General features: G+C 45.3%; 1 protein-coding gene across 3 annotated transcripts; it reads left to right on the top strand.

The window, feature by feature from the left end:
• Positions 1–575: 575 nt before the first annotated feature.
• Positions 576–13,540, top strand: LOC146355210 (uncharacterized). 3 transcript variants are annotated; one of them, XR_014787133.1, is made up of 7 exons: positions 576–1,091; positions 2,026–2,123; positions 4,217–4,447; positions 6,376–6,459; positions 9,180–9,286; positions 10,551–10,614; positions 11,188–13,540. XR_014787133.1 is itself a non-coding variant. In XM_084830382.1 (7 exons), the coding sequence occupies exons 3-7, from the start codon at positions 4,406–4,408 to the stop codon at positions 11,195–11,197; spliced, it is 486 nt and encodes a 161-aa protein (XP_084686508.1). In that variant the 5' UTR covers positions 576–1,091; positions 2,026–2,123; positions 4,217–4,405; the 3' UTR covers positions 11,198–13,539. The 3 variants fall into 3 exon arrangements, 2 of the variants coding, with proteins under 2 accessions (XP_084686508.1, XP_084686509.1); XM_084830382.1 differs by having other exon boundaries at positions 6,376–6,638; positions 11,188–13,539; XM_084830383.1 differs by having other exon boundaries at positions 576–2,123; positions 6,376–6,638; positions 11,188–13,539.
• Positions 13,541–19,915: the final 6,375 nt, after the last annotated feature.

Raw genomic sequence — 19,915 nt, 5'->3', positions numbered from 1 at the left:
AAGTTCCACCAGCACACCCCAGCCTTCCCCAACCAGAAGTCCCCGATGTCACTGGACTACCGTCCTCATCATCCCTGACCATTGGCCATGCTGGCTGGGGACTGATAGGAATTGTAGTCCAACAACATCTGGGGGCCCCAAGTTGAGAAAGGCTGAGTCATAACTAATTCACTGGTTGTTCCTGAGGGAGGCACTTCCAGGACACAGCCGCTGGTTCAGACATGGTTAATAAAGAGAGGGTCCCGAGCAAGCGAGACAACAGCACATTTTCGCTTGGGCCGCGCGTTCCCCGCCAATGAGTCAGCGTGCTGTTGTTGTTGCTGTTGAGTCGTTCAGTCGCGTCCGACTCTTCGCGACCCCACGGACCATGGCACGCCAGGCCTTCCTGTCCTGCGCTCTCCCCCGGAGCGCGCTCAAGTCCATAATGAGCCAGCGTATCACCGCCGTTCTTCTGAAATTAGTCTTCACAGCTAAAGCCCGCCCACACCTTCCCCCGCCCCCAAGAAAAAAGCACCAATGCGCTCCAGTCAGCGAGAGAGACCAATGAAAACACAGGCGAGGGCGGAAACCGCCGCGATGCGAACGAAACTAAAAAACAAAAGCGACACGCGGAGAAGAACGACGCGGGCTTCTTTTCGGTCCGCTCCTCTGTTCCCCTCCTGGGAGGTGCCGTGGCTGCTCTCGAGAAGTTGCGGGAGGAAGCCGCGTGTTCAGTTCGCTTGGAGTATTTCAAGGACCCGGTGTCGCTAGACTGCGGGCATAGTTTCTGCCAAGGCTGCGTCGCTCGGTGCCGGGGCCCCGTGGGAGCAGCGGGGAGAAGTTATGCTTGTCCTCAGTGCCGGCAGGCGGTCCCGCAGAGGAACTTCCGGGCCAACAGGTCGCTGAGGAGCGTGGTAGAACTGGTGAAAAGCCTGACGCTGGAGGCCCCAGAAGCCCCGCCAGGAGAGAAGGGCGTGTGCGGAAGGCACCAGGAGCCCCCGACACTCTTCTGCCGGAATGATGAAACGCCGATCTGTGTAATCTGCAGGGAGTCCCGCGACCGCCAGTCTCATGTGGTACATCCCACTGAAGAGGCTGCCCAGGATTGTAAGGTGGGACCTTCAGTTTCTCGCCTTAGCCGCCCCCGTTTGTTTGTTCACATGTCTGCCCTGTTCACACACGCACACAAAGCGGGGTGGGAATATATCCGATGTTCACTTCAAATCTTATTTAGGACTCTTCCCTTGGTCTAATAATAATAATGACAATATATATGTATATACATGGTTAATATCTGTTGCTTTAATATTACATTGTTTACATCTTTGATAAGTTTTTCATGCACCTGATGAAGTGGACAGTGTCCACAAAAGCTTATGCCATAACATGTTTGCTAGTCTTTGAGGTGCTACAAGATCTTTTGTTTCTACAACCACAGACTAGCAGGACTAGCCTTCTGAAATTCTCTTTCAGCATAATACTATACATGTCTGCTCAGAAGTAAGCCCCCTTGACTTCCATGGGGCGTACTCTTACATCGGAGTGTATACGATAAAAATCCTATATAGGGCTACTCAGAAGTAAGCCTTGTTGAAATCTTCAGTTCAAGGAGTAGCTGGGAACTTGGCATCCTTTAGCTGTTACAGTTACCATGATGTATGTCAGTTACAGGATCAAACTAAAAGGAACACATATATTTGATCATGTCTGCGTTGTGTGATCTGAAACAAAAAGAGTCTTGCAGCACCTTAAAGACCATATTTAGGGAGCAATCCTGTGCTGGGAGTTGTAGGACTTCTTCTATCTACACGTGCATAGGATTAATAAGACCTTATTAATTTATTATGCCATAATAAGTTTGTTTGACTTCAAGTTGCTATAGGGGCTATTGGACTTGCCCCTCCCCTCTTTTGTCTTTGTTTGTTATTGCAATAGAAGTCACATGGCTTACCTCTGGGAAATACCTTGTATGGCTTTGTAGGGCAGTCTGTGCTCTCCTCCTGACAATGCGGGGCAGGGACATCTTGTCTTTTCCTCTTCCTTTAGGAACAAATCCAGACCGAACTCCAGAAACTAAAGAGTGAGAGAGAGAGAGTCTCAAGGGGAAGCAATTGGAAGGCCAAGCTACTATTAAAAAGCATCTGGTTAGTGTGTGTTTCTATTTGAGAGTAAATACTACATCCATATATGAATTTTGTTCAAATCCATGGTTATTTGTTTGGATTTACAGCATTTTATTTTTAAGGTGGGTAGGCTGTGTTTTTCCTGTAAGGTAGGAGGTGTCTGCTTTTAGTAGAGAACTTGTGCTGTCCTGCCCAACCACTGCAGTTTGTAACCCATAATATCTGCACCTGGACAGATGTATGTGTAAGAAGGGTAAAGAATATTTATAGGAAGAGTACAGGTTGCAGCATCAACTGATGACTGGCATGCATGAATGAGTCATCAGAGGTCAAATACCACTGACAGATTTGTTGTTGTTGTTGTTCAGTCGTTCAGTCGTGTCCGACTCTTCGTGACCCCATGGACCATAGCACGCCAGGCCTTCCTGTCCTGCGCTCTCTCCCGGAGCGTGCTCAAGTCCATATTCATTGCATCGGTGATGCTATCGAGCCATCTCATCCTCTGCCGTCCCCTTCTCCTTTTCTTGTGGTGCTGGAGAAGAGTCTTCTCCAGCACCACAGTTCGAAAGCATCAATTCTTCGGCGCTCAGCCTTCCTTATAGTCCAGCTCTCACAGCCATACATTACTACTGGGAAAACCATAGCTTTGATTAGACGGACCTTTGTCGCCAAGGTGATGTCTCTGCTTCTTGCTATGCTGTCTAGGTTTGCCATAGCTTTCCTCCCAAGGAGCAAGCGTCTTTTAATTTCATGGCTACAGTCACCATCTGCGGTGATCTTGGAGCCCAAGAAAGTAAAATCTGTCACTGCTTCCATTTCTTCCCCTTCTATATGCCAGGAAGTGATAGGGCCAGATGACATGAACTTAGTTTTTTTAATGTTGAGTTTCAAACCAGCTTTTGCACTCTCCTCTTTCACACTCAACAAGAGGCTCTTGAGATCCTCTTCGCTTTCTGCCATTAGGGTGGTATCGTCTGCATATCGGAGGTTGTTGATAATTCTCCCGGCAATCTTAATTCCGACCTCTGATTCATCCAACCCGGCATTTCTCATGATGTACTCTGCATATAAGTTAAATAAGCAGGGCGACAATATGCAGCCTTGTCGTACTCCTTTCCCAATTTTGAACCAATCGGTTGTTCCATCTCTGGTTCTTACTGTTGCTTCTTGACCCTCGTACAGGTTTCTCAGGAGACAGGTAAGGTGGTCTGGTACTCCCATCACTTTAAGAATTTGCCACAGTTTGTTGTGATCCACACAATCAAAGGCTTTAGCGTAGTCAATGAAGCAGAAATAGACGTTTTTCTGGAATTCTCTTGCTTTCTCCATGATGCAGCGAATGTTGGCGATTTGATATCTAGTTCCTCTGCCTCTTCGAAACCCAGCTTGTACTTCCGGTAGTTCTCGGTTCGCATACTGCTGAAGCCTAGCTTGTAGGATTTTGAGCATCACCTTGCTGGCATGTGAAATGAGTGCAATTGTGCGGTAGTTTGAACACTCTTTGGCGTTGCCCTTCTTTGGAATTGGAATGTAAACTGACCTTTTCCAGTCTTGTGGCCACTGTTGAGTGTTCCAGATTTGTTGGCATATTGAATGCAGCACTTTAACAGCATCATCTTTTAGGATTTTAAATAGCTCGGCTGGAATACTGTCATCTCCGCTAGCTTTGTTGTTACTAATGCTTCCTAAGGCCCACTTGACTTCACTCTCTAGGATGTCCGGCTCAAGTTCAGTGACCGCACTATCATGGCTATCAGGGACATTCAGATCTTTCCTGTATAGTTCTTCTGTGTATTCTTGCCACCTCTTCTTAATCTCATCTGCTTCTGTTAGGTCCCTGCCTTCTACCACTGACAGAACTGGTATGATAATTTTGCATTGCCTCGAGCACAGTGCTTTTCAGCGCAGTTGGTTCACACTTTCAGCTGTGAGCTATGATATGATGCATATGCACACATAGACTGGCCCTGGGAGAGATCTTCATTTGTCATAGCCTGCAGATTGTTTACGTTTTTTGTGAAGGCACAGAATAGCAGCACCCTGGTCATGAGTTGCCCCATAACATTGAGATTAGCCCTGATCTTTCTGTGTTGTGTCCCTTTTGCCAATGGCAGAAAGCGGTTGAAATTGAATGGAATGCAACTGTGTCAGAATTCGAGCAACTGCACCAGTTTGAACAGGCACAAAAAAATCTCTTCCTGGGAAAGGTGAAAGAACTGCAGAAGGAGATAGAAAATGAGCAGGCGTCAAAGACAGCCACCTTCTCTGAGGAGATTGGCCGTCTCAACACTCTGATTGGAGAGATGGAGGAGATCTGGCGGCAGCCAGGGAGTGAATTTCTGCAGGTGAAAACTTGGAAATGGAAATCTGGAAGTTCTCTCCTATTGTTTCCTCACGTCCCCCATCTCTTGTGTCTGCTGTCATGCTGCTCCCAGTCCTGAAATAGCCTCCATTCTTCTGCCATTATTTCCCTTTCTGAATTGTTTATGAACATGTAAGAGGCAACCATCCCAATATGGATCCTCTGGGAACTCCACTTCTTGCTTCCCTCCAATGTGAGAATTGTCCACTTCATCCTACTCTCTGCTTCCTCTTCTTTAACCAGTTACCAGCTAATAAAGAGAACACATCCCCTTATCAGTCTTGCCTCTAGTATCTTCCTTGACTTCTTGTTAATCACTGGTACTTTAATGGTACCTTTTTGTAATCTGTGGCTTACATTCTCACTGAGCTTCTATTTGTATGGTTTCTAATAATCTCTATAGTCATTTTGGAGATCTTCTCCCCTACCCCCAACTAGTTCTGTAATAGTTGAATCTCATTCCAGGCCTTTGACACCATTTAAGGTAGCGTCCCATCTGGTTGACTTCATGACCAACCATTTTAAGGCATGTTCATTTATGGTTTATAGAATTGTTGTCTTTTTCTTGTGTCAAACATGAGTTTACCCAACCTGTGTGAGGGTAATTGAAATTGCCCATTATTACAATACTTTATCCTTTGGATACCTCCCTGGTTTTTCTCCATCTCAAGATTACTCTTGGCATTCTGGTTAGGTTGGCATTAGTATGTCTCTGGAACTACTTTTCAGGCCTGGTATAACCACCCTCAGCAATTCTAGGAAAGAAATTGGTTGTCTAAGTTTTCTGGTTTATTGGACTCTATGCCCCCTTTGATACAGAGCTGTACTGCCCCAATATTCCCTCTCCCTTTAGAATTTGTTCACTCTATCCCACTGCTTGTCTCTATTCCAGCTGGTTTCCTTTATGCCAACCTTATTGGTGTTCTTGTTTAGTGCCTTGGTCTTGGCTAGGAGATTCCTGTAGCATTAGTGTTGTTGTTGAGTCGTTAAGTTGTGTCCGACTCTTCGTGACCTCATGGACCATAGCACGCCAGGCCTTCCTGTCCTCCACTCTCTCCCGGAGTGTGCTCAAGAGCATTAATGTATAAACACCTAAATGTTGCATCCCTTGGGAACACCTGTATGTTCCCAAATATCTTCAGTGTGCACGTTTTCCCCTTTGGCTAGCTATCATGTCCTACTTAATGCTTATTTCCAAATGTTAATCTGTCCGTGTTTGGATGATCTGGAAAATATACACCCTCCTTGCTTAGGGGTGATTTGCCCAGCTCCTGTCGGTTTTCCTACAGGTTTAAAAATTGGTTGGTGACCTTGTTGATATTAAGCTTACAAAAGTAAAGAAGGCATATATTATGATCTCATAACTATCCTTTAACATATATGTCAAATGAGCCTTTCATACAAGGATCAAATTATCTCATTGAAGAAAAATAGTGCCCAATGTCTGTTTTTACTTTGCTTATTTGTAGATACAATTTTACAGAATGAGACCATTTCAGTCCTTTCTATTTCATCTTTATTCCACCTTTCCTCCAAGGAGCTTACCCTGTTCTCTTTCCTCTTTAGCTTCTCACAATAATCCTGTGAGGTATGTTAAGCTGAGAGAGAGCAACTGGCCCAAGCTTCATGGCTCAGTGGGGATTTGAACCCAGGCTTCCCCAGACCTCTTCCAACACTGACCACTACACCATACTGCCCATCTCATTCCTAATCCTTTGTTTTGATGCTGTAGCTTGACTGTGGTTTAGACATCTGCAGTGTTTGTCTCATCTCTACATTCCATACAGCCCTTAGCCCATCACTGCTGTTAAACACCTTATATATTAGCAAGTAATACTAGAAGGGACAGATATTTGCATCACTGATTAATAATTCCTACAATAAATGTTTTCTTCTTTTCTTGCTCTCTAGGATGTCAAACGCCTCTTCAGAAGGGACACCACTCCTTCAGCCACATCTGACCAGGAAATAACAGGCAGTCTGCCTTTGCAAGCTGTGGGTTTGAATTCCCAAACTAGACAGTTCTGCCACCCAATTAATCTGGCCCCGAGCCCCTTTGTGAAGATTAGGACTTTGGAGCCAAGCCTCTTTGTGAAGATTAGGACTTGGGAGCCGAGCCCCTCTGTAAAGATTGTGACTTCCAACCAACTCATAGTCTGTCCACCAGAACCCAGGTTTGCTGCTCTGTAAAGTGTAAAACAAGTGGAGTCACATGTTCAGGCTGTAATCTGATGTACACTCCTACCTGGGAGTAAGACCCACTGAATGCAGTGAGACTTGCTTTTGCGTGATCCCTGAAAATGAACGCACAAGTGCCTCACCCCGAATTCTTTTGTCACTTTTCCATCCCTCCCTTCTTGTGCTTCCGCACCAAAGTCTTGGGTCTCCTTTCTCTCTCTCCCCCATCTGGTAGATTTTCCATTCTTGGTGTGTGTATGTGGGGGATGGGGGCACGATGATGTGGTGCTGCTACTAAAATGTCGGGATTCGAAAAGTATACACTGAAATGCGACATAGACAGTTTAAGGTGGCCGTGAACAGGACTGGTCCTTCGTCCTAGCCCCCCACCCCACATGCATCTTGTATGCAGATGTATGTGCAAAAGTAAGCGCCAATGATTTAAATCAAAGTGAAGTCAATGATTTAAATCAGCAAGAAAAAGGTCAGTTTAAATCCCTGATTTAAAAACAAGTTTCTCATTGTGTTTTCCCTCCGGTTGGAGCGTGTGTGTTTTGATTTTGTGTGATGATGTGTACATCTGATCATCACCAGTTTTCCTTCCATGAAATGGGTATTTTGTTGTGTTTTGTGGCAGCAAATACGTGGTTTAGTATTTAAGGCTTAGTTCCAACTTATACTCTGTGCCTTGTTCTTAGGCAAGTTATTTGCCTTTTGTGGCTACTCTGGCCCCTGCAACATGTTCTGTGAGTAGCCATGCCCCCATGTGGTAACCATTTTGTGATGGTGCCATGACAGTCAACAGTGAAGTTTTAAACTGTGCTCACAGGCGCTGATACAGGTCTGTAAAATCATGCTTGGTGGGGAGAAAGTGGTCAGGAAGACTTTCTCCCTCTCTCCTAATACTAGAACCCAGGGGCATCTAATGAAGTTAAGTGGTGGGAGATTCAGGACAAATAAAAGGAAGAACTACTTCACGTAGCCCGTGGCTTATTTTCTGTTATTTATTTACTGTACTTTTAAACTGCCCAGTAACGTTTTAACCTTCTAGCCTTTTTAACTCTGTTTTAACTCTGTATTTTAAATCTCTGCATTGCTGCCAGATTTTCTTCTGGTTCTACTTTTATATTGTAGTTTTAAGGTTTCATATTTTATACTGTTTTATGCTGTACCTTGTGGTTTTTAATTTTTGTGAACTGCCCAGAGAGCTTCAGCTAGTGGGCAGTATAAACATGAAATAAAGATTTTGGCCTCAGTTAAGGGAGTGGGGGGCACTGACAGATCTGACCCACAGGGGTGCAATCTGCCAGAATGTTCTCCTACTCGAATCCTGAGCAGGAGCTAAAGTGGGGGGCAGGGGAGAAGGAGCCTGATAAAAAGACGATAGGTGACTGTCCTGGACATAGAAGTACAATCCTCTTCCCTTAGCATGTGTCTTCATGAAAAGCAAGGTGTTCAAGGCACAGGAGAGCACCTGCTTGGCCCGGTGATGGTAGAGAAGGCAAGGTTCTGCTTGGCTCCCATGGAGAGCCCCGGCACTTCCTGATCTCTGTGTGTGCACAGGCTGGGGGAGCAGGATTACACTCTCAAGAAGCAGCATGATGGGGAGATCAGATTAGGAGGAGAAGGTGCAGCTCATAGAAGAAGGGATTGCATGTAATGGAGAGAAGGGGTCTAAGCACATAAGTAGATCCCTACTGGGAATCTAGGCCAGCATCGTTTCCCACTGTGGGCAGCCTGAGGCATCTGTCGACCCACCAATGGGCCTTGAATGGCAACAGCTTCTAAGGCAGCCTTCCCCAACCTGAATGCCTCCTGATTTAGATCACAGCTGCCATCATCCCCAGCTCACATGGTCAGTGGTCAGGGATGATGGAAGCTGTAGAGCAAACCTAGACACCTAATTCTGGAGGTACCCAGGTTGGAGAATGCTGTTCTAAGAGGAGCTGGAGCTGGGAAAGAGCACCTTCAAGATCCTAACTTTATATTCAGCTGTTTCATTGCAGTGTTCATAATACATGCTAACTTGATACACTGGGGGCTGCAGTATGGCACCAATGTGTTCATGGACACCTCTTGGTGCCCACCAGGCTCCTTGCCCCTCCAGATTTTTATTGTAAAATAAAAAAATTTAAAAAAAAATTAACTAGGAGGTAGGCATGCTGTAAAGTGAAGGGCTGCCCTCCAGCGCCATCTTTATTTGGGCTCAAAAGAGTGTTTTTGTGTGTTGGAGCTCAGACCCTACCTCTGCTTTGTTCTTAGGTTCTCGGGCAAGTTACTTTTCTTTTAGCTTTCCCAGTTTGCCTTCTGAAAAATGAGTGTTTTGTGACTGCCAGTGTTTTATGACTGTCATTTTATGACTGCCCATTCATAAAATGCCTTGGCAGCCATTTTATGAATGGGCAAGCCCCACCACGGGAGCCATTTTATGAGAGTGCCCACGACACTCTCAAAATCCCAAATGTGCCCACTGACCCAAAAAATGTTAGGCACTGATAGAATATGCCATCATAAATACTAACTAGCATATCTCCTAGGTTGGCCTTAATCCAGGAGCCTGTGAACAATTCTGATCTCGAGCAAAGACTTCATGCATTCTCTCAGTTGAATATTGCCCTAAGACGGACCCTGGCAGAATTCAAAGGTACTGAGCTGGGGATGTCAGAAGGTTCTCTCAACTATGGGAAAACCTTTCCCAACCTTTTGTCTTCCAATGAGTTGAACTGTAGCTGCTGGCTGGGGATGATAGGAGCTGTAGTGCAACCCATCTGGAGGGCACCAGGTTGTGGAAGGCTAGTCTAGACAGTTGGCAGCTAAAGGAAACCAAAATACTGAAATTAGACTATTTTACCACTGTCTCCTACTTTAAAAAAAAAACCATTCTTGCCACAGAAGTGCAGTTGATTTAAAAGGTATAGTTATAGGTAACAGGCCTTATTTGACATGGTTTCTAGATAAGAATGTAAGGAAAGGGGAAGGAGTTAAGGTCAAGTTGGGGAAAGGGCTGAGAAGGGTGACAGCAGTACTCTATCCATGCTCACGGGGCCACAAGCATGCCTGCTTCCCTTGCATCTGTACAGTGCAGCAGTGGCATAGAAATAATTGTATCATCCCAAGGTAATTTGGGTAGCCTCCACTTCCACCCCACCCCTTAAAGAGCAATGACATTGGAGATCGCTGTATGCTGCGAATTGAGTGGAGCTATATGATCTGAAGAGGCCCGACGTGCAACGTGACCTGACCAACACGGTCCAGACAGACGACGAATCTAGCTTCCTATAAAAGCAGCAGCAGTGATGTCTGTCACTCATGGGACTCCTTAAGACTGCTCTGCTGCATTCTTCTCTTCAGTGTTTGCAAGAGACGTACGCCCATTAGTAGCCTGACTCTGGGAGGAGCAAAAGGTGGCAAACAATCTCTTAAATGTCTATTAGCACTTCTGCTCGGAAGGTTGAGATGGTTATATCAGTGGTGGGCAGACATCAGGCTTGCAAAATCTACTTTGTTTTTCACTGGAACTCCAGGCTCCATCAACTGGAGCCAGGTGCAAAATAAGTGGCTCAGGAAGGCGGACATAGAATTGAGGAACAAAGTGCCTCTGAGCACATATGCTCAGCCCAGGAATTTGTTTTCTGTACCAGAACTGGAGCTGACATACAAATCTACTCATTTTGCCACAAGCTTTCTATTTTTAGCAGCCTAAGATAGGAGCAGAAAAAGTACTTTTTGTTTTTGCTATTATTATACCACTGGGAGTCAGAATTCCTTGTCAGTCTACTGCAAATCATCTGGAGATTTACCAGTCGATCCTGAATTAACTTCTGCCCACCTCTGAGTTACATGACAGTGAAACGTTGATATATGTGTAAGATATAAAAATCTTATTTTATACCTTCTTTCTCCTCCAGGAACTGTTGCATCACTAGTAGACCAATATGGAAGATCACAGATGAATATGTGGCCGAGTCAGAGGTAGATGTAAGCTTTGTGATGATTATAATAATTTGGATTTGGAGTATAGAATCCTTTTCCAAGAGAAACTACTGAGAATAATCTTCAGACCTGTTTAAGGCATTATAAAACACAACTTGGTTCAGATTTCTGGATCTTCCCAATGGGGAGATCTGTACATACTAGCATACTTGGTTATACTTCTGAGTACACGCGTATAAGATTCTAATGTAAAGGGTAATAATAGTAATACTAATAACCCCCAAAAGCACATTTCAGTTTGCCGAGTCTTTCATAATCTGCTCATCTGTCCGTTCCATAGAAAATTATCACTAAATAAATCCAAATTCTAGGTATTAATTTGAGATATGAAGGGGTTTGTTTCTCCTCTATGAAGTGCCCTTTTCCAAATGATTTCCCCCTTCCTCATTTGGCCTCTTTGTGCCTTAGGAGCCACCTCCTGAAGAATCCTGTTCTTCAGCCCCATCCCATTCATGTAATTTAGAGGCTACCAGTGCACGCCTAATTTTGGACTGGGATTTGCAGCTGTTATGTGTATTGATAAAAGCCCACTAATTTCTGAAATCTTTACAGATCCAGATGATCTGAACCTGTAGGATTTTTGAGAAGGGAGTTTATCTTGCAAAAGGGCAAGATAATTACAGAAAGAAGATACTCATCTAGCTCAAGCCTCTGCCTACATAAGATACTCTTCACAATCTGAATACAGATCTTATTTTTTCTCGGACTTGGACTGGATGCCAATCAGTTTCACTGTTGGGAGACCAGATTCTGACCCTAAGTAAAGTCCAGAGAAGCTGGTTCTTGGCTGTCGGACAATGCAAGTTTTCACTTATGTTTAATTGTCGCCTCTTATCAGCACATTCTGTTGTGGATTTGTTGATTTGTTTTTTAAACATGGAATTCAATATATACCAAACTATCAAATTGGCCAACAGTACCAAACTAAAACAAAAATATGTGCAAGATGAGTGTTAAACCAATGGAAGAAATACAAACATTTCCTTAATGTGAATTGATTTTATCTAAATCAGGGTGAGGGAACCTGTGGCCCTCTATATGTTGTTGGACTGCATCTCCCATCATCCATGGGCCATGGTGGCTGGGACTGATGGGAGCTGGGAGTCAATATCTGGAGGGCCAGAAGTTCCCCACCCCTGATCTAAATCTTATTTACTCTTCTGCTTTTTTTTGTTCATAATCTCTCAAATGGATGTTCGACATTTTGTTTGTAGGAAATGTATCTGTCTTAGGCATAGTTTAGTCATTCTCTTACAGGCAGGAATAGGGAAAGTGCCTTATATCAAATCAGACCTCAGGTTCATATAGCTCAGGATTCTCTAGACTGACTGGTGGCAGCTCAAGGGGGTTTCAGACGGGGATATAGGCTTTGGATCACACATCCATCCCTGCCCGGACCCTGAGATCAGCTTTCGCAGTCCTTGTCTAGAAGCCTCTGCCAAAAGAAGCAAGGCGGATGGCTACTAGGAAGAGGACCTTTTCTGCTGTGGCACCCTGGTTGTGGAATGTGCTTCCCAGAGAGGCTTGCCTGGCACCTACATTATGCTTATGTCAGCGCCAGGTGAAGACCTTTTTATTCGTCAGGGTATTTTAGTTTTTCAGTTTGCCTAATGTCTGATACTATATTTAAAATTTTTGCACTGCTGCTAGCTTCTGTTTGGTTATTTTTATAATGTAGTTTTAGGGCACAATCCTATTGGGATGGCCGTCAGCCTCTGAATTCTTCACTTCCATGCTCCTCCCAGTCTGCATTTTTGCTAGATGGGCTTTTTCGCCCATCTAGCTGGGGCTCTGCAGAGCAGGAGGGAGGCTGGAGGATTCTTCATAAGCCGGCCTCCCCAGTCCCCTCCCCACCCACAGAACCACCCACTTTCCCTCTTCTCTGAAGTTGCAGCACAATTCTCTGTGCCAGCTGCAAGGAGGAGAGGGAGGGGAGCTCGGACTGCTGGGTCCAAGGTCAGAGCACTGTCTCCGCCCTTGGACCCAGGAATCCAAAAAATTCTATGGCCCCCCAGATGCTGTCTAACGGCCATAGGATTGCTCCCTTAAACTTTTAGATTGTTATTTTATCGTCTGTATCTTATCTTGTATTTTATGGTTTTAATTGTTGTGAACTGCTTGGTTTTAATTTTTGTGAACCGCCCAGAGAGCTTCGGCTATTGGGCGGTATAGAAATGAAATCAATAAACAAACAAACTACCCGGAGAGCTTCAGCTATTGGGTGGTATTTGACCATAATAAATAAAACTGAGCAAACAAATGATGGCTGTTTTCAGAGAAACAGAATGCCCTGATATCAGAGCATGAGTAAGCTACTACTAAGATTGCAACCCTATACCCCCTTAATTGGAAGAACATTCTTGACCAAAGAAAGCCAGATCCATTCCTTGGTCTCAGTTGTGTGCAGATACAAAACTGTAATACTGTAAACCAAGCGGTGTTGCAGAAATAAAACTCTATATTGGTTATGCGTATTTGTTGGATTCATTTTTGTTGCACAACAGCGAGCGCCAGCTCCAGGTTTCTGAGGGCCCTTGAAGAAGACACTTTAACGGGCCCTGTCCCTCAGTGGGGTTTCCCTTCTCACCACCATTGTCACCAGCTGCTGTTGCTCCTCATCCTCTTTCTCATCATTGCTTCACTTGCTTGCTTGACAGGCAGAGAGCTAGTCAGTGGCATCTCCTGGTTCTAACCACCACCATTGTCTGGTCCAGAGCAAAAGGCCCGTGAACAAGCAGATTGCAATGGTAAAAAGGAGGAGCAATTCCAGGGGGCTCTTGTCAGTGGGCCCCTGCTGGGGCGCAGGCCCTTGGCAGATGCCCAGCCATGTCTACCCTTGACACCAGCCCTGACACCAGCCTAAAAGTTGAATATTTGTCACTTGTGAAAGTCAGCGTGAGTGCTTTACATACACTGAAAATTAACATGGCTTCATGTAGGTCCCAGGGCCATGGCCTGAAGGCACATGATGCAGCCGTCTTGCTAAAGCTAAGCAGGCCTCTGAGTCCCTGCATAGAGAGTGCATAGATGCACACTGCAACCTCTGCCTGCGGAGATCCTTACAGGTCCCCCTTCCACACAGCTCTCGCCCACCATGAGACATTTGGTAGCATAATAATAAACAATAGTGAGAACTACCTGCTATTTGCAAGAAATACTTCTGAGAAAAGAGAACGCACTCCTGGTCAAAGGTATTTATGCTGTAACTGTATAAAGATCATTACGAAGCGCACACACAACCCCACCCCAAATTGGGGAAAGAGAGGGCTTGTATCTGGAAGGGAACTTGGGTTTTTTGGTCTTTGAGAAGAGCAGAAAAGCAGGTTCCATACAATATTGAGGCCTTGCATGTCCCAAGTGGAGCTGAAGACTTCTGGCATACAACCTTCTGGCCAGCCATTGTGCCCTGATTGCCTTAATTCCTGTGTTGTTGTTGTTGTCGTTCAGTCGTGTCTGACTCTTCGTGAACCCATGGACCACAGCACGCCAGGCTTTCCTGTCCTGCGCTCTCTCCCGGAGCCTGCTCAAGTCCATATTCATTGCATCAGTGGTGCTATCTAGCCATCTCATCCTTTGCCGTCCCCTTCTCCTTTTCCCTTCAATCTTTCCCAGCATCAGGGTCTTTTCCAGGGAGTTTTCTCTTCATATTAGGTGGCCAAAATATTTGAGCTCAGCTTCAGTATCTGACCTTCCAATGAGCACTCAGGGTTGATTTCCTTTAGAATTGACTGATTTGACCTCCTTGCAGTCCAGGGGACTCGCAAGAGTCTTCTCCAGCACCACAGTTCGAAAGCATCAATTCTTCAGCGCTCAGCCTTCCTTATAGTCCAGCTCTCACAGCCATACATTACTACTGGGAAAACCATAGCTTTGATTAGACGGACCTTTGTCGGCAAGGTGATGTCTCTGCTTCTTACTATGCTGTCTAGGTTTGCCATAGCTTTCCTCCCAAGGAGCAAGCGTCTTTCAATTTCATGGCTACAGTCACTGTCTGCGGTGATCTTGGAGCCCAAGAAAATAAAATCTGTCACTGCTTCCATTTCTTCCCCTTCTATATGCCAGGAAGTGATGGGGCCAGATGCCATAGTTTTTTTAATGTTGAGTTTAAAACCAGCTTTTGCACTCTCCACTTTCACCCTCAACAAGAGGCTCTTTAGATCCTCTTCGCTTTCTGCCATTAGGGTGGTATCGTCTGCGTATCTGAGGTTGTTGATTATTCTCCCGGCAATCTTAATTGCGACCTGTGATTCATCCAACCCGGCGTTTCTCATGATGTACTCTACATATAAATTAAATAAGCAGGGCGACAATATACAGCCTTGTCGTACTCCTTTCCCAATTTTGAACCAATCGGTTGTTCCATGTCCGGTTCTTACTGTTGCTTCTTGACCTTCGTACAGGTTTCTCAGGAGACCGGTAAGGTGGTCTGGTACTCCCATCTCTTTCAGAATTTGCCACAGTTTGTTGCGATCCACACAATCAAAGGCTTTAGCGTAGTCAATGAAGCAGAAATAGACGTTTTTCTGGAATTCTCTTGCTTTCTCCATGATCCAGTGAATGTTGGCAATTTGATCTCTAGTTCCTCTGCCTCTTCGAAACCCAGCTTGTATTTCCAGTAGTTCTTGGTTCACACGCTGCTTAAGCCTAGCTTGTAGGATTTTGAGCATAACCTTGCCTCAACAACAACCACAGAAGCCCCCACCATGAAATATTTTATGCTCATTTCTAACCTTGTTTAAGCCAAATAGAAAAATGTAATGTCTTTTAAAGCTGTGAGACCATGAAAACCCAATATTGTGTAAGTAGGCATGACTACATGACTCTTTGTCACCTTTAAGACAATCACCAAAATCCCTCCAGCTCTCTTGCTCATGGGAACCTATGATAGCCAGGGATATGCACCCCTCAATTCCTATCCTTCCCTCATGTCAGGAAGGAAATAGGAGCCCAGTGTCTTCATTCTTAATATCTGACACCTAAAAATCCATTTGCCAACATCCGTGAGCAATCTTGGAGGAAGGATTTTTTATTTTGATTACTAAATCCTGAGAGAGGAAGAACAGAAACCAACTCAAATTCCATAGATTATATGGAGAGAGAGAGAGAGAGAAGGAAAGGGTTCCTTCCATCCTTCCTGCTCAGAAGAGCACCCACCCACTCCCACATTTCCGCCTCTCTGGCTCCCTTTCTTTTCCAGAGAAGGAGCTCAACAGAGCTTCCCAGCACTTCACAAATCAGCAGATACAGAGAGGTAAATCTTTGCATTATCTTCCATTTTCCTTCTAAGCAGCCCATACTCCAATTATTCTCTTTTTCTCCCTTATTCTTAATATTCCATCCCCTTCCAAACTCCAAAATCCCTTGCCATTGGGAGCTCCCTGTTGCTCTTTTATGCCTCTCCGTCCACTTTCTTCCCAAGCCCCTGCATTTGCTCTAACCCCCTCCAAAACTCTCTCACAATCCCCCAAAAGTGTCTGTTTCTCCCCCATTCAAATTATCCCAAGCGGAAACTTCTTTCTCCCCCTTCCTCCATGATCAGCTACACACACATGGTTTGTAGGAGGGATATGCAAGGGCTGTGCATATTCAAAATGGCACCTGGCATGTGCCACAGCTCACTGGGAGACACACACACACCTGAGCCTGTTGAGTCATGTATATATTCATAGGGCATGATAAAGGACAAAGAAGGCAGGGACCTAACAGAAGCAGATGAGATTAAGAAGAGGTGGAAAGAATACACAGAAGAACTATACAGGGAAGATCTGAATGTCCCTGATAGCCATGAGAGTGCGGTCACTGAACTTGAGCCAGACATCCCTAGAGAGTGAAGTCAAGTGGGCCTTAGGAAGCATTACTAACAACAAAGCTAGTGGAGATGACAGTTTTCCAGCTGAGCTATTTAAGATCCTACAAGATGATGCTGTTAAAGTGCTGCACTCAATATGCCAACACATGTGGAACACTCAACAGTGGCCACAAGACTGGAAAAGGTCAGTTTACATTCCAATTCCAAAGAAGGGTAATGCCAAAGAGTGTTCAAACTACCGCTCATTTCACATGCCAGCAAGGTTATGCTCAAAATCCTACAAGCTAGGCTTCAGCAGCATGTGAACCGAGAACTACTGGAAGTACAAGCTGGGTTTCAAAGAGGCAGAGGAACAAGAGATCAAATCAACATTCACTCAATCATGGAGGAAGCAAGAGAATTCCAGAAAAATGTCTATTTCTGCTTCATTGACTACACTAAAGCCTTTGATTGTGTGGTTCACAACAAACTGTGGCAAATTCTGAAAGAGATGGGAGTTTCAGACCACCTTACCTGTCTCCTGAGAAACCTGTACGAGGGTCAAGAAGCAACAGTAAGAACCGGACATGGAACAACCGATTGGTTCAAAATTGGGAAAGGAGTATGACAAGGCTGTATATTGTCACCCTGCAGAGTACATCATGAGAAACACCAGGCTGGATGAATCACAGGTCGCAATTAAGATTGCCGGGAGAATTATCAACAACCTCAGATATGTAAACGATACCCTAATGGCAGAAAGCGAAGAGGATCTCAAGAGCCTTTTGCTGAGGGTGAAAGAGGAGAGTGCAAAAGCTGGTTTGAAACTCAGTGTTAAAAAAACGAAGATCATGGCATCTGGCCCCATCACTTCCTGGCATATAGAAGGGGAAGAAATGGAAGCAGTGACAGATTTTATTTTCTTGGGCTCCAAGATCACCGCAGACGGTGACTGTAGCCATGAAATTAAAAGACACTTGCTCCTTGGGAGGAAAGCTATGGCAAACCTAGACAGCATAGTAAGAAGCAGAGACATCACCTTGCCGACAAAGGTCCGTCTAATCAAAGCTATGGTTTTCCCAGTAGCAACGTATGGCTGTGAGAGCTGGACTATAAGGAAGGCTGAGCGCCGAAAAATTGATGCTTTCGAACTGTGGTGCTGGAGAAGACTCTTATGAGTCCCCTGGACTGCAAGGAGGTCAAATGAGTCGATCCTAAAGGAAATCAACCCTGAGTGCTCATTGGAAGGACAGATAACTGAAGCTGAAGCTCAAATATTTTGGCCACCTAATGCGAAGAGAAAACTCTCTGGAAAAGACCCTGTTGCTGGGAAAGACTGAAGGCAAAAGAAGAAGGGGACGGCAGAGGATGAGATGGCTAGATAGCATCACCGAGGCAATGAATATGAACTTGAGCACGCTCCGGGAGAGAGCGGAGGACAGGAAGGCCTGGCGTGCTATGGTCCATGGGTTCACGAAGAGTCGAACACGACTGAACAACAACATAAGATGTTTCTGTCATGCCCCTGCAAAGAGAGGTTCCAGTAGAAACGTTACTCAGACTTCTGGAAGAGCAGCGGTTGTAAAGAACTTGTAAAAAGTGCCTCCATTTTACTGTACTTTTCGTTTGAACCTCTCATCTTGCCTTTCTGTGTACAGTTGGGAAGCTGGCAAAAGCCAATAGGAAAAGGCCAGGTTAGCTTTCCCCAACCTTGCACCCTCTGGATGGTTTCTGCAACAACTCCCAGCATTCCTGAGAGTGCTCGGCCATGCTGGCTGGGGCTGCTAGGAGGTGAAGTCTAAAGCGTCTGGAGGGCACCAAGTTGGGGAAGGCTGGGTAGGTTGCCTGTGTGCATCAGAAAACAGCCATGAATAGAACTATCAATGTGGGTTTGTCTTAAGGGAGGGGCGAACAATCATTTTGCCCCTGAGAGCTGCATCTGGTATTGGATGCGGGACCAGGGTCTGCATATGTATGGATGCACACACACACGTGTTGTTCCCTATACACACATGTGTGTGTCTATGTATGTGTGTACACACACTTTTTCTCCCCCCTCCGGCAGTACCTGGGTCTTGGACTCATCAGATTGTTGTAAGTAATGGCATTTCTTTATATGCCAAACCAATCATTCACACACCCAAATACGATCAAAGCAACACCTGTCAGGAGCACCCTGGTGGCCATTTTCAGTAGACTCCAATAGCCAACTTAAGACACAGACTTTCAAGGCTTTAATCCTTGTACAACTTAAATGACTCTTTCAGATGCTAATCACCAGCGACTAAGCAAGGAACAGCAGAGTGGCCTTTGAGCGGAGTAGGCAGCTGGTCCCCCTTTGAAGGAGAGTCACTTGAAGACCCTGAACTTACCGGCTAGGGAGAGATCCTCCCTCTTTCCCTTGGGTCCGTAGGGCCTGTTTGGCCGTTGCTTGCACGCCAAACAGGCGCTATGCCTCCTTTCTGCGCCTGTTTCCACTATCTATCTCAGGAATGCCGGCAGGAGGAATCTCTGCCAGCTGCTGTGCCTGTGAGGGATGAGCACGCTCCTCTCCCACGGATTGCTGATCCTCCTCAGAATCAGAACTGCTCTGGGGTTCTATCGGCTCAGTTTCCACCCTGACAACACCCTGCCACTTATTAGTTGACCATAAAGAGAGAGCCCTATGCAGGTTTGTGACTGTTCGACTGGGTCCCGCTTCACCCTTCAAGCATCTACATTCCCTCCCTTTCATAAATCCCGCTGGCAGTGCTCCTGTGCCTGTTTTGTTTGGACAAAACTCTCTTTTCACAGCATTCACACCAAATCTAAAGAACAACACAGTACAGAGGGAGTATCACAGCTACTCTTTTGACTTTGTTCTACTCGGTAACCGCCCACCTCCACACTCTTCTAAAAAGGGGATGGTGTAACAGGCGGAATGGCACAAAATGGACCAGAATGACCATATTGAAAAACCATGCCAAAAGTAGTGGCATGTGTTTGAAACACTTGAGAACAACATTTTAGGATGAAAACCTTGGCAAAAGTATATTATTATTAACCCCATAATGTCCAGAGCGCGTATGGAATGGCCCAGAATGGTCACTTCTGAATGAGCGGAAAAAACCATACTCACCAGTCACATAAAACTGCATGGCAGGGATGCAGTATGCCACAAAATGTCCACAGAAACCATGTTCCAATACCTGTTCCAGGCCACAGTCCGTACGCAAAACAGGTTGGAATGGCCACTTCCATGTGAGCCAAATCACCAAACTCACCAGTCACATGTTATTTCACGGGACTGATGCAATAAGCCACAAAAAATACACAGAAACCACATTCTGATACCCATTCCGGGCAATAGTCCCTATTGAAGAAAAATGGCCCAGAACCGCAACTTCCAAGTGAGCCAAATCAACCAAACTCACCAGGCACAAAGAACTGCATGGCAGGGATGCAATAAGCCACACAAAGTCTACAGAAACCACATTCCGGGACCCGTTCTGG

This window comes from Heloderma suspectum, chromosome 2 (genome assembly GCF_057233095.1).
Source record: "Heloderma suspectum isolate Gila_16-S chromosome 2, 16-S_ref, whole genome shotgun sequence".
Lineage (NCBI taxonomy): Eukaryota > Metazoa > Chordata > Lepidosauria > Squamata > Helodermatidae > Heloderma > Heloderma suspectum.
The sequence above is the reverse complement of the archived record's forward strand: the minus strand, read 5'-3'. Positions and strand labels throughout refer to the sequence as shown.